Source organism: Annulohypoxylon truncatum, assembly GCF_022578515.1.
Source record: "Annulohypoxylon truncatum strain CBS 140777 unplaced genomic scaffold F4807scaffold_9, whole genome shotgun sequence".
Lineage (NCBI taxonomy): Eukaryota > Fungi > Ascomycota > Sordariomycetes > Xylariales > Hypoxylaceae > Annulohypoxylon > Annulohypoxylon truncatum.
Window position 1 is genome coordinate 633,877 of NW_025953795.1, and position 12,878 is coordinate 646,754.

General features: G+C 49.4%; 4 protein-coding genes across 4 annotated transcripts; 2 read left to right on the plus strand and 2 right to left on the minus strand.

The window, feature by feature from the left end:
* Positions 1–152: 152 nt before the first annotated feature.
* Positions 153–4,794, minus strand: F4807DRAFT_396509 (uncharacterized protein). Its single transcript, XM_047995960.1, has one exon. The coding sequence runs from the start codon at positions 4,656–4,658 to the stop codon at positions 534–536; it is 4,125 nt and encodes a 1,374-aa protein (XP_047856147.1). The 5' UTR covers positions 4,659–4,794; the 3' UTR covers positions 153–533.
* A 683-nt stretch (positions 4,795–5,477) lies between these two features.
* F4807DRAFT_418479 (uncharacterized protein) lies at positions 5,478–7,058 on the minus strand. The gene has a single exon (XM_047997319.1). It carries the CDS (start codon positions 6,917–6,919, stop codon positions 5,603–5,605), a length of 1,317 nt encoding a protein of 438 aa, XP_047856148.1. The 5' UTR covers positions 6,920–7,058; the 3' UTR covers positions 5,478–5,602.
* A 616-nt stretch (positions 7,059–7,674) lies between these two features.
* F4807DRAFT_418480 (cytochrome P450) lies at positions 7,675–10,409 on the plus strand. Its single transcript, XM_047997320.1, has 3 exons — positions 7,675–8,262; positions 8,327–8,423; positions 8,481–10,409. Exons 1-3 carry the CDS (start codon positions 8,139–8,141, stop codon positions 10,162–10,164), a joined length of 1,905 nt encoding a protein of 634 aa, XP_047856149.1. The 5' UTR covers positions 7,675–8,138; the 3' UTR covers positions 10,165–10,409.
* A 799-nt stretch (positions 10,410–11,208) lies between these two features.
* Positions 11,209–12,573, plus strand: F4807DRAFT_458525 (uncharacterized protein; the record flags this gene model as incomplete). The annotated part of the gene is made up of 3 exons (XM_048001219.1): positions 11,209–11,288; positions 11,560–11,793; positions 11,853–12,573. 3 exons carry the CDS (start codon positions 11,209–11,211, stop codon positions 12,571–12,573), a joined length of 1,035 nt encoding a protein of 344 aa, XP_047856150.1.
* Between the last annotated feature and the right edge of the window lie 305 nt (positions 12,574–12,878).

Sequence of the window (12,878 nt, forward strand, 5' to 3'; positions counted from 1 at the left end):
CCAATACGTCAATACCTCGATGACTTCGAAAAATCGGCCTCTTCTCGCTTCACGCACTTGTGGATATACCCCATGCCAAAAAAAAAAAAAAGACTAAACAAGCGATAAACAGGATAATAATAAAAGCCGCCCTCATGGCCTGCCCCCCGTTTGCGCCGGCGGCCAAGTTTTAGAAAGAAGAGAAAAAATCTTGTCGAGAAAAGATACGCCAGTTATTACAAATGCTATATTCTTTCCGTGAAAATATATTCCATGCCGCGGAACTTCCTAGAAGAAGGGGAAAGAAGAGAAGTTCGTGTCTCGTGAAACTCGTCCACCTGGGTTATCGTTTTTTCCCCCTTGGGGTATAGGTTCGGCTGTAATGGAGCAAAAATTCGATGCAGAATAACATCCCGAGGCAGGGATATAGCGGAGGTAAAAAAGTAAGAAGCCCAATTCGTTGACTAATATCCATCATGTAAGTGCACAATAATCACCCCTGGTACCCGTATGAGGCCACATGGTAAAAACACGTGCGTTCTGTTTGTCCACGTCTAGACCGGAGAAAGAGCCGGTTTTTTAGCTTCAGGCTGTTCCGAGTTTGCGCTTCCGGGGCCTTCGTCCAGATGTCTCTTTTGGCCGGCAATCTGGTCGACAACGCCCGCGCTCGGGGGCGCTGGACTGTACACGTTGTGTGGAGGTGCCGGTGCGACGGTCTTGGGATACTCTATACCTCCATTATTGTTGCTAATCCCGTCATCGTGTAGTCTCTTTTGTCCAATCTGATCGACGACACCAGCGCTAGGGGGTGCTGGGGTTGACAAATTAGGAGCCGCCACTGGAGTGTGAGCTTTGACCGGTTCGGATCTCTCAGTAGCTCCGGTATTATTACTAAACGCGTCATCATGTGATCGCTTCTGTCCCGTAATTTGGTCAACAACACCTGCACTTGGCGGAGCCGGGCTAGAAACGTTGTGCGTTGGCGGTACTACGGTCGGACCGGGCATAGATGGGGAAGTGACAGCCGAATCCCTGCGGGCGATATGGGGCCGAGATATTGGACTCACCCCGGGGCGTGTAATACCTATCGCGGTTGGGCGCTGAATTGTGACACCAGGGCGAGATATTGATGGTGGTGTTGGCTTTGATGTCATCTGGGAGGACTGGGTACTAGGGACATTGAAGGCTGCGCCGTGGCTAGCTTGAGCGCTTGTTGTAGGCGTAAATGGCTGCGATGGAGCCGGTGAGGCAGATGGTCCTTGCCGCGAAGCTTGTTGCGAAGACTGGGCCTGAGGGTTGGATTGAGGAAGTGCTGCTGGCGTAGGTTGCGATTGGAGACTATGCGCCCTACGCGCGTCGGCAATTATCTGTGTAACAGATTTAACCATTAACCTGTCTGCTTCTTCCCATCCCTGAATGGGACCAGCATTCGGCAAGCCTTGTGCCCGGTTTATCGCCAAATCCACAATAGCCTCTGCTTGGTCTGTCTTCTTCTTAAGAGCAACAACCATAGTATCCCGGAAATTCCTGACTCTCCGTTGTATTTCGGCATCCAAACTAGCTGCTGGCGCCGGACTTGGAGTTGGTGCACTTGGAGCCGGGGTTGACTTTGCAACAGGAGGCGCAACCGGTGCGGGAGAAGCAGACGTCGCTTGCCGCTGTTGTTTGGCTTGCATCTCGCTAATCATGTTCGACACTGCACCTATCAAAGTCTTTTCAACCGACTCGAAGGCGGGAGGTACATTAGTATGAACGGGCAAGCCTCGTGCGCGACTTATAGCCGAATCAATGATCTGTGCAGCATGGTGGGTTTGCTTCGAAATGACGCCTAGCATGTTTGCTCTAAACTGGGCGATAGCTTTCTCGATTTCCGGTGATAGCGGCGGCCGTGTCGTACTTTCAGGAACATTTGATGCCGCTTGCTGCTGGTATTGAGGTGAAGGCTGCGCTGTAGGCTGTTGCACTGGCATTGTAGGTAATGTCTGCGGATTTGGGGTAGTGGCAACCTCTGATTTGATGGGAGGGGTAACTTGAGGAGGCGGTTTCGCGTAAGGCGAACTATAGGTGCTCTGTTGAGCATTGTTATTTTGTCTAGAGAGGTATCCGGCAGGCAGTTGTGCAGGTGCTGGAGCCTGCGCTGGGTACACTTGCTGAGCAAGGGGTTGCGAGGTTGGCGTGGAAAGGGATTGATTAGACTGGCCATGAGGTTGGTACCCTGTCTGTGGATGTTTATTGTCGGATGTATAGTTGGGTAAGTTATGAGCGTAGCCGTGGTTGTTTGCTGGTATATATGAACCATTCTGGTAGTATTGCTGATGCGCCGGTATTTGCGAGTGAAGATGTGCCGATCCAAGTTGTCGATCAGGAGAAGTCGGCTTGCGCTTCTTTCCAGCGTCGAGCTCCACTCCAGGAACGCGAGACCACAATCCGGTACCTTCGGCTTTCTTGAAGGCTTCGTTCCCAATTAAATTGTGGCGAACACTGCTCTCCCAACCTTTTGTCTCAGCGGAAAAGTAGAACCAGGGATATTTGGACATTATCCGTTTATAGATCTGCTTGAGGGTTAGTCCATCTGGAGGCCCGTTTGTTAACGCCTCATCAATCAAAACACCGTAATTCTTGGTCGGCTTCTGTAGTTGTTCCTCGGTGAAATCTTCCTTCCGGAGTTCCAACGGCGGAGATTTTGGCCGAACTTTCTTCTCTTTCTTCTCTCTCGCTCGTCTCTCGGCATCGGAACCCTCTTCGCCTTCCTCTTTCAATTTCCGCTTGTTATACTTCCTCTTCTCCGGCTTCTCCCCTTCCTCTGGCATGGGATTCTTCCTAGGACGACCGACTGGCCGTTTGATTTTCTCATTTTGTGCTTCCAGAGGGGTCTGGGGAGGGAGGGTCTTCTTGGAGGTCTCCTGCATCTGTTTCTTCAGTAGCCGTCGCTCTCGCTTAGACATGATTCCATCCTTTGGAGGTCTCCCTGGGCCCCGACGCTTAGGAATTTCAGGAGTCATGAATTGGGGGTGACCCATGTCCTGGATCTCAGCTGATTCGACCACGCCAACCATCGGCTCGTCTGCCTCGTCAGATTGCGGTTCGGCCGCTTCTTGGTCTTCTTCTTGGTCTCCCTCGCCCTCATCAGACCCGGCGGGAGGGGTCGGTACATTTTCAATATCTGACAGTTCCTCGCTCGTATCTTGGAAGTTCTCATGATCGGAGTGTTCAAAATCAAAACTCATCTCCTTGCCTCCGATAGACATACGTTTGCTCGATGTCTCTTCCTCGTGATACTCTTCGCCACCAGTTTTGCCTAGTTGAACGCCATTGATGACAAATCTGAATTCGACGTCTTTTATTTGAAGTCTATCCCCACTCCTAAGAGTGACTGGATCATCGAGACCGTAATGAGTATCGTCACAAAAGAACCCATTCTTGTGGAGGGCCACGGCTTCAAAGACGCCTCTCTTCTCATTAAATTCGACTTTGAGATGTTGCCTTGATATACCACGTGTTTTACTTGCAATGTCTGGTCCGGGCGAGTGGATGCCGACAAAGGGGATGTGAGATGGCGATGGCTGTAAGGTACCTAAATCGACCGCAGCGGCTCCAGGGGTATGTGAAACATATTGCCTATTCGATTTAACATGGTCGCTTTGCGCATCATCGTCACCGTTTTGAGATCTATGTGCGGAGCTCGGCCGGCGCTTCTTGGTGGGTTGTTCGTTATCCTCCCCATCAGACTCAGGTCCTAACATACCGCCTTCCTCACTGACGTAGGATTTACTAAATTTACCTCGATCAAAGTTGAGAGGCGTAGGGGGCGGTAACCCGTTCCTTGCATTCTCCTCTACTTTCCGTTTGTAGCTCAGCTCCTTTTTTGCATCCCTCCTCGCTTGGTCCATGGCCCTTTGGTCGCGACCAATAATAACGGCGTAGGTAGTCATCTGAAACACACTGTCGGCGAATTCTATTCTGGCAAAGGACTCTAATTTTTGACTAGCACTAGTTGATGTGTGGTCACCGCTTGTGGTCACAACATCGCTTTCCTGGGTGTATGAAGCCTGTAGCGAGACTTCAGAAGGAGCCACAATCGAAGGACCTGGATTCTGGAAGACAGGCGTGGGGGCCTGGGAGATATTCATCATGTAGGCATTTGGATCGATAGTACCTTGACTATGCCGCAGGCTAGAATTTATAGTCCGTGATGAATAGTCCATATTCGTAGGCTCGGGGTCGGTGGTCGCGACAGCTTGGACTTGATTGCGCGGCCGGAGCGTTTGGTCTTGTAATTGAGATTGATCATGCTTCATGGGAAAGCTGTCAGTAGCTAGTCCAAGATTAACAGAAGTTATCTGGACGGCCGAAGGAAGATCACTAGCACCATTAGTAGGTGGTAGAGCTCCGGTTGGAAGATCCGGAACATCGTCATTATCACCGACGTTCATTTGGGTTGCTGCCGGGGTTGATAGGGGGGAAACAGTAGGGGGCGAAGGCATGGAGTGAACATCGTGAGCGTGAGGGTCGTCGCGATAGATGTCTCGGTGACCCAAAATCTGCATCGGCGCATTCGCATCGGTATTCGTAGCAGCAGGCGTTGGATCTCGGTCGGCTGCGGGCGGCATAGTTGGCTGCGGAGAGCCATATGGTGGTTGGCGACCGGAATGGGCCGCGGCAAGGTTGGACGAAGTCATCGCTGTTGAATTGACGACAGCTCCTTCGTCTATGACTCGCCGGTATGTGGAGTTCGAAGCTTTGAAAAGCGTGAAGGCTGAAGACGGAGTAAGGTACTGCCCAGTCGGGAGGGATTAGGATGGGTGACCGCCTTCCCGCAGCGTAAAAAAAATACAGCAAATGCCAGTGGCCTGACAGTGCCAGAGCGACCCAGGCCTGCCAAACTGAGGAAACTTCCTTGCAAATTGATTCCCCGCCAAGGCCCCTGCAAGCCACTAATCTGTAATGGTAATGGTTCTGTACCTTCTTCAAGTTTGGGTAGGGCTTGTTGGCCGCCTATGATTGGTTGACTAAGCCAAGCTAATCAACGCTTTTAGGTTGGTAGCTCCCTGCTTGAATAAAGCTTGACGCAAAGATCATCTGCATTGAACTCGGGAAGTAACTAGGTCATTAGGCGTATCGGAGTCGGAATCATATTCTTCCATATAGAGGTTATACCCAGTTTCATTTCATTAAGCTCTTGGTAGCTATATCTGCTGTTACTATGCATACCTAGTAGTATGTAAGTAATATGTAATAAGTCAGGCAATCTGAATGTATATCTAGCAACAAGATTTGATTATTGAATGTTCTCACGACATGTGTGACGTATAGGAGGCACTGTGCAAGTGTTACTTTTTGAGCGTATCCTTACTGTGTTAAGCCAATCAAAATCTTTCAAAGAAAATATAAAGGAACGAAAACATCTGAGTGTATTGGGCAGCAGACATGCCTTAAGGATGAGTGACGATGTCTTAGGATTACAAGCATGTTTGTTTGTGGTAACTGAAGCGGGAGTATTTTGGAATAATTATACCTCAATAAAGAGTTCCCATATCAGATATATTATCATATACTATCATAATCCGTGACCTCACTAAATGAAGCCAAATGAACACACGTGTAATCTCGATATACACAATACTCAAGTGTGTAGCAAGGGTGTCCTCTCACTCGACCTGTGACTTCGTTTCTTCTCTACCCAATCCGCAAACTTGTACGCCCAATAGCAGAGCAATCCAGCCACAAACCCAACAGCGTCATTCTTAAAAGCTAAGATACCAGCCGTAGTCATGAGCATAACAGTCCATCTCTCCAACCTTTCCTGATCCGAAATGTCTCGATGTTTTCTATGCAGACGTTGAGGTTGGTCAACCGACTCTTCCCACAAGTCCGGTGCACCATAGTTGAGACTCTGGCCCACCTTAGCCAACTCTAAGCCGGCCGCGATGACCATAATACCCAGCAAGGTCTTCGGGAACGCCTTCAGCAAGTCTAATAGCGACTCGCCGAATAAAATTCCTAGGAGCATTTTGAATAAGCCTAACAAAATAATGCTGGCACCACTCCGTGCGCCAAACCGGTACTGCGCTGCGAGCCCTCCAGCTCCGTGACATACAGGCATAGCACCAAACCAGCATCCCAAGAGGTTCATGGCAGCGACGCTAATGCCAAGTTCTGTGACGCTAGGTGCCGGCAAGTCAGGTAAGAGGTCCGCAGCGAGGGCGCTTGCGGCAATGATCGAATTCAGTGTTGTGAGCGGCAACTGTGCGATACCCATCCCTACAGCATCCGCACTCCACTTCGGAATTTCGACATATGGATGCCAGACACGGAAATGCGGTAAGTGGTGGTGGTGGCTAACGGCAACGGAGATGATAGCAAGGATCAAGCCGACGAGGAAGATGATTAGCGCATACGGGAATCGGGACGCCCTCTGGGTTAGAATCAGTAGCAAAAAGGCGGCAAAGGCCCAAACAAGATTATCGAGGGCAAGTGTCCAATGATGGGTAAAAGGTTGGAGCAGGGAGCTGCCCGCCGAGATAATTAGAGAGAGGCCGGCACCGAACTGAATGCCCTTCACGACCGGAATAGGGATTATGCGTGTGATCCAGCGCAGTAGCCCTGTGATGCTTAACAGCAGCACAATGATAGCCACTACACTACCTGCTGCTACGGTTTCGCGTTCTGAGGTCTTTGAGGCTATAGCGGCTGCCGCGATAGCCTTCATAGGCTGTACTGGTAAGGGAATACCAAATACGACACCGGTCGCGAGATTGTAAAACCCCGAAAATACCAGTGTCGTTGAAAGCGAGATTGACCCGTTGACAGCGAGGGTGATCATCAGCGGGAGGAGGGTCCCTAAATCACCAAGTGCGCCTGATATCTCGGCGAGCGGGGAGCTGCGCAGAGTCGAGACATTATTGCGATGTAATCGCTTAACATTCGAAAGCCAAGTCATTATTCTTCTTGATTTTGGTCCTTCTGTCGTTGTTCTTGCAATAGGTAAATGCGAGACGCCTACTAGAGGATCGACGCGGCGTACACTGGGCGTAGGTAGTACATAAGCAATCGGAGATGTTTCGGCTCCAACTACGTCAGCTAGGAATTCGCCCGCAACTCCGCTCTGCATGGGAAGCAACTCCTCGGAACTACCCGAGACACCAGATCACAACGCCGGCAGTGGTAATGCCACTGGTGTAACTGCAAGGCTAAGCTTATTATGTGCAGAACGCAAGAATATCGCAGCTGCAACTCCTTAGAAACGGTTTGAATGAGCAAATTAGCGACAGCGCAGTTCTATAAGGGATGGAGTTTCTAAATTCGGCAAGTAACCGTTAAATAAGGTTTTGCTAATCAAACCTACTGTGTACTACGTAGTAGACGCCACAACGGCTATTGTGTCACTAAATGTCTTAGGGGTAAGAAGAATCTAACTACGAAACGGTTTCTTAAAATAAACCATCTTCATTAGATCGGACAGATCCAATTTATGATGAGGAATGATATCTATTCATAAATATTGGTAAATCCTCAATATAGGCCGGCATATAAGCGCAATCAAGGGTAAATGCGTAATGGGATCCGATCCTCAAAGCATGGGTACATAGGTACGTAAGTCTTGAAACAAGGGGACGGTGGATTGAAAAGGATGTGGCAGCAATTAAAAACGTACCGAGAATGACTCCCTACGAACCTTCTATATGCGGAGAACTAGAGATGTAAGAGGCAACATCAGACGGTTTTTGCGGAGGCAGCATCTTGATAGCGCACGGAATGTCAGGGTCCCGAAACGTTAGGTCCAGCAGCAATGACCTCTCTACTTCTCCCCTGAACCAATATATTCTTACCGATTACACATGGATATTATCCCTTTGTCGTCTTAACAACACCATATCTTACCAACATTATACTTGGACAATATTATCTTACCAACACCATATTTTCTCTAAGCAATAAAATATTCTTAGAAGCCCTGTTGCTGACCCTGCAAGCTCTCAGTAGAATTAAGAGAATACGGTCTCGTTCACTGGATAACTAATACATAATAATTCACGTTCTCTATGAACTTAAGGCCTACGCTAGAGTCGGTAGAGGCTTGAAATAACCCCCCGCCATTGTGTTAGTTGCGCAAATTCGGACGCCACGTCCGAATAACGTTTCTAGTGCTGACGTCCATCATGGTTTCCACGATATTTTTGCTGCTAGGTGCAGCTATTTCATATTGTATATTCAACATAATATCAGGACTCAGGGCTAATATCACCGCCGCAAAACGATCCGGTCTGCCTTATTATGTCATCCGTAAGTAATTCTATAGATCTCTCAGTATAAACTATATATTGAAGACACTGACATATTCGTATAGCCATTAGTCCATGGAATCGAATAGGACAAATATTCAATTCGATCTGGGTTCCTATGTACAAACTACTCCCGCGCAAATTGTGGCAAGACATTGAACCGTGAGGACCCCATCATTGACACCATTGATACAAGCGATTTAATAATTTTGGGCTTAGTATCCTATCTACGAACTGGCAATATGAAGAGAATCACAAATTGTTTGCCAAATTGGGAGACACCTTCTTGATCGTCTCGCCAGGTATGATCATATGCTATTCTGAGAATGCAGAGGTCCTTCACCAGGTTACGTCAAAGCGGGAGGCGTTCCCTAAACCGACAGAGGCCTATGCAATCCTTGGACAGTATGGCCAGAACGTATTAACGTTGGAAGGCGCCGCTTGGCGCATGCACCGCAAGATTACTTCCGCTTCTTTCAACGAGAAGAATGCTGCCCTAGTATTTAAAGAATCCATCGGACAGACGGAAGGGCTGATGAATATGTGGCTTGGCTCCGACGGGCTAGGAAACAAGACAATTAAGACATTGGAGCGGGATACGGCATCGCTCACACTCAACATTATCGCGAGCATCGGATTCGGTCTCAAGATCCTGTGGCCTGGCCAAGAATACCCACCGGACGCTGATCCAAGATTGGCTAAGTACGCGACTCAGGGGGCACCCGAGGGGCATACAATGACTTTCGTAACGGCGTTGGCACATACTCTAGATTATCTCATCCTGCTTCTCATCACTCCAAAGTGGATTCTTAGGAACATTCCTAGCAAGACCGCGAATCTTGCTGCGGAAGCAGAAAGCAACTTTGTAGGTTACCTAAACGAATTCTTGCAAGACAAGATCGAAGATGTGAGGAATGGGGACAGCACGGAGCAGGGTCTGGATATCATGGGTGCGTTGGTCCGTACGAGTTATGGGGAAAGCCCGAAGAACGGATCCCAGATCGCGCGGCTGTCCGATTCAGAAATCATTGGTAACGCTTTCATTAACATTGTGGCGGGCCATGAAACCACAGCCAACATCATCCATTTCGCTATCATTGAGCTGGCCACAAATCCGGCTTCGCAAAGACGGCTGCAGCGGGATATAGACAGCATCCTCGGCGACGCGGATCCAAAAACTTGGGACTATGATGCGAAACTGAACCCTCTGCTCGGGTCAATGGTCGGCGCTGCTATCAATGAGACTCTCCGGCTGGTTCCTCCTGTGGTCGACATACCGAAGAAGATCACATCACCACAGGGTCAATCTCTCACCATTAACGGAACACAGTACCCACTTCCTCAGAATACGACCATCGGTCTAGTAGTCGTAGCCTCGCAACGCAGTCCTAGGTACTGGCCGACCAAACAGAGTAAGATAAGCGATTCCGAAACCGATTTGGACGATTTCGTGCCTGAGCGGTGGTTCCAGACGGAGTCAGCAAAGGTTTCCAGTGCTACTGTTGAGGGTGCGGACACGGAGGACTTTGGCGGCTACGCCGGATCCGATACCAGCGCACAATTGTATCATCCTCCACGGGGTTCGTTCATCCCCTTTTCAGACGGCGCAAGAGCGTGCTTGGGTCGACGCATAGCGATCGTGGAGTTAGTAGCGGCGTTGGCAGTCATCTTTCAGAAATACAGCATCGAACTTGCGGTAGATGAATGGGCGAGTGATGAGAAAGTATCCAAGATGAGCAAAGACGAGAAGGCGAAACTGTATAAGACAGCACAGCAAAAGTCGAGGGAAACAGTTAAACTAGCGACGAGTATGATTACGCTAAAGCTACACGAGAACAAGTACGTGCCAATTAGGCTAGTAAGGAGAGGCGACGAGAGATTTGTGAATTGGGTTGACTTATAAGAGGAGGGGTCCATGATTTAGCGTGTAAACTTATGGATGGTAAACTTACACGGTATAGGGGTCAATCATTAGGAAACATCAAAGGCCGCAAATAGGGAAATCAGGAGGCTTTCACATAAGTATAGCATGGATTGAATGAATTAAGATAAAAGTACGCCATATAAATAAAAAGAGATACGATGCCATTTGGATAAGTTTGCTTTCCCTTTAGCTTACGTAGATCAGTATAGGTATATGTCCCCCTAAAGATCAAATGCCCTCTAAGGTCAACAGCCACTTCTCATTGGCATCATCCAGACCTCTCAATAAAAAACAATTAAATTCACCAACCTCCCAAATCTGTTGTAGGACTTTGATTGTCAATTGACGAATTGATGAAAACATCGAACTTGATTTTTTTTTCTCGTCTCCACCTCTCACAACAATTAAATGGGACGATGACACCTTGACAATGGAAGCGCTGGAGCTGACAACATCGAACACGGTGGACTAGTCCCCTGTTTTCCCACTCTAAATAAGGATGGATACTTGATACTTGATACTTACTGGGTGTATTCTGTATGTACCTGCTGTAGACTCGCAAACTTGTCACTCCCGGGGTCTCCCGGGGTAAGAGCGAACCCCAGCACGACCTACCGTCGAGCAGCAAGTGGCAGCTCCACTGGTGCTGTCCTCGACCAGCTCGACCCTGCACCTGCACCTATCTAAGCACCTGCACGTCAACAGCCCCAAATAAGAAAACATAAACAAGCCAGCTTCCAGCCTCCCAGCCTCTTTTCCCTCCCACCATTACCACAACCAGCACCACCATACCGCACTACACGCGCCGCCCCTCGCTCGCAACACGGTGCAAATCAATATTCCATCATTATCATCAACCATCCAGATATACCGCGACGCACAACACCTGGACCCCCAGTAACGTCACGGACCACTTACTGACAATCTCTTGAAAATCATCGTATCTTGATCGCCTGTTCTGCGCGACTCCATCAATTCCATTTCTCCCCCCTTCCCCACGTTTGCGACCTTGCGACCTAAAAAATGTCCGGTGCGAACACTTGGCTGCAGAGGCAGCGAAAGTCAGACCTCGTTGAGCTCGCTATACAGTATGGTCTAAAGAAGTATGTTCCTTTTACTAGAATCCCAATCTCTAATTTGTTATTGATGCCCAATCCCGTTCCGTCGTCTGTCTTATTGCGCAAAATTGCCCGTGTCCGGGTGATGTATTCATATCGCCATAGCATAACATGTGTAGATTAACGATTACATCAACGTCCCCGTCTCCGGCTCCGTCTGGAATCCGGGACGGCAATGACAGACAATTGCTGGTCTCGCGCTCCGTTCCGAGACAAGAACCACATGGCTAATACATAACTTTGTTTCTTTAAATAGTTTCGAAAGTCTCAGAAAATCCGAGCTCGAGCACGCCCTCGACGATCACCTGGGCGCGAATGAGCAAGTATTTTCGCTCGATCCCCAGCTCCACCCGTACTATCAGATTCGCTATCAAAAGAACATGAGAATCCTCCACTCTCCGGTCAATGATGACGTACCAGAGAGGCCCAAGAGCGTAAGACGACGAGCGACCAAGGCTCCGGAAGAAATCGCTCCTGTCGCACCCATCGAGTAAGTCACGTCGCGATTTGTGACAGCTCTCAGACGCTTCTACTAACACTACTAAACAGCTCTGATGATGAGCCTTCCAACAACACCACTGTCGCGCGTACACCTGCGCGCACTCCTAGTCGCGCGCTCTCTCTCGCAAGCCGCATTCCGCTCCCCGCTACGCCTGCGGATGTCGCAGAGGCTGTTGACCGCTCCACGGTCGCTGTAAGGACACGCGTCGCGGCCTTGTACAAGGAGTCTGGCATCACCGAAGCGACCCACGCGACGCGTGACAGTTTGTCAACCGTAACTTCGGTGCTCTTCGCCATCTCTGCCTTTGAGCTCTACTTCTTGCGCCCCGAGATCCTAGCGGACCGTTACGCGTTTACCATCCCGGCCGTGGCTTTCCTCGGAACTAAAGACTTCCCTGTCTTCGTCCCGGATATGTTCTTGTTGTTGACGTCTTCGTTCTGGTCACCTGCGTTGCTCTGGACCTTTACAAGTGCAATTCTGCCCAGCATCGCCGGCTATTTCGTGAATCTGTCTGTCAGCTCCCACCATGGTCGCGTTGGTCGTCGCTCTCACGCGCATGACCCTGTCGTCGACCCGTTATCCTTCAGCATTGCCAAGGCTTTGATCTCATACGTTGTTTACCACCAAGGCCTCACCTTTGGCGGCTGGATAGACGAAACCTCCATCGCGCGCATCAACACCGCCATATACGGCGGCTATAAGGGTATCTTGACCGGTACCGCCATCACTGGCATTCTGAGCATCTACGACGCGGTGCTCAAGAAATAGAGCGTCCACATCAACCGTTAACAGATATGGTGATAGGGTTATCTCAACTTTAACTTCACTCTTATCTCTACACCCCTGAAACAATCATATACGTATATTATCCGTCAAAATGCCGCCCTGACCAGGCCATGCTATTTTTATCGTTCGGGATCCCTGGAGATGGCGTTGGCGGCGTTCGTGGCGTCCGGCTCCTCTTTTTTCGCCCTCTTGATACCTGCCGATTCCCGGTCATTACTACTCCTTTTAAGATGATTTTCGTTATTCCCGACGGCCGTGGGCTTCCGACCCAAGGCGCGAAGATCTCC

What these genes read in the sequence shown, in the direction of transcription:
- F4807DRAFT_418480 (XM_047997320.1), top strand. Translation starts at nt 8,139, where the DNA reads ATGGTTTCCACGATATTTTTGCTGCTAGGTGCAGCTATTTCATATTGT. An exon ending in TCTGCCTTATTATGTCATCC is followed by an intron (nt 8,263 to 8,326) that starts GTAAGTAATTCT and finishes ATATTCGTATAG; the next exon opens with CCATTAGTCCATGGAATCGA. An exon ending in TTGTGGCAAGACATTGAACC is followed by an intron (nt 8,424 to 8,480) that starts GTGAGGACCCCA and finishes TTTTGGGCTTAG; the next exon opens with TATCCTATCTACGAACTGGC.
- F4807DRAFT_396509 (XM_047995960.1), bottom strand. Translation starts at nt 4,658, where the DNA reads ATGACTTCGTCCAACCTTGCCGCGGCCCATTCCGGTCGCCAACCACCA.
- F4807DRAFT_418479 (XM_047997319.1), bottom strand. Translation starts at nt 6,919, where the DNA reads ATGACTTGGCTTTCGAATGTTAAGCGATTACATCGCAATAATGTCTCG.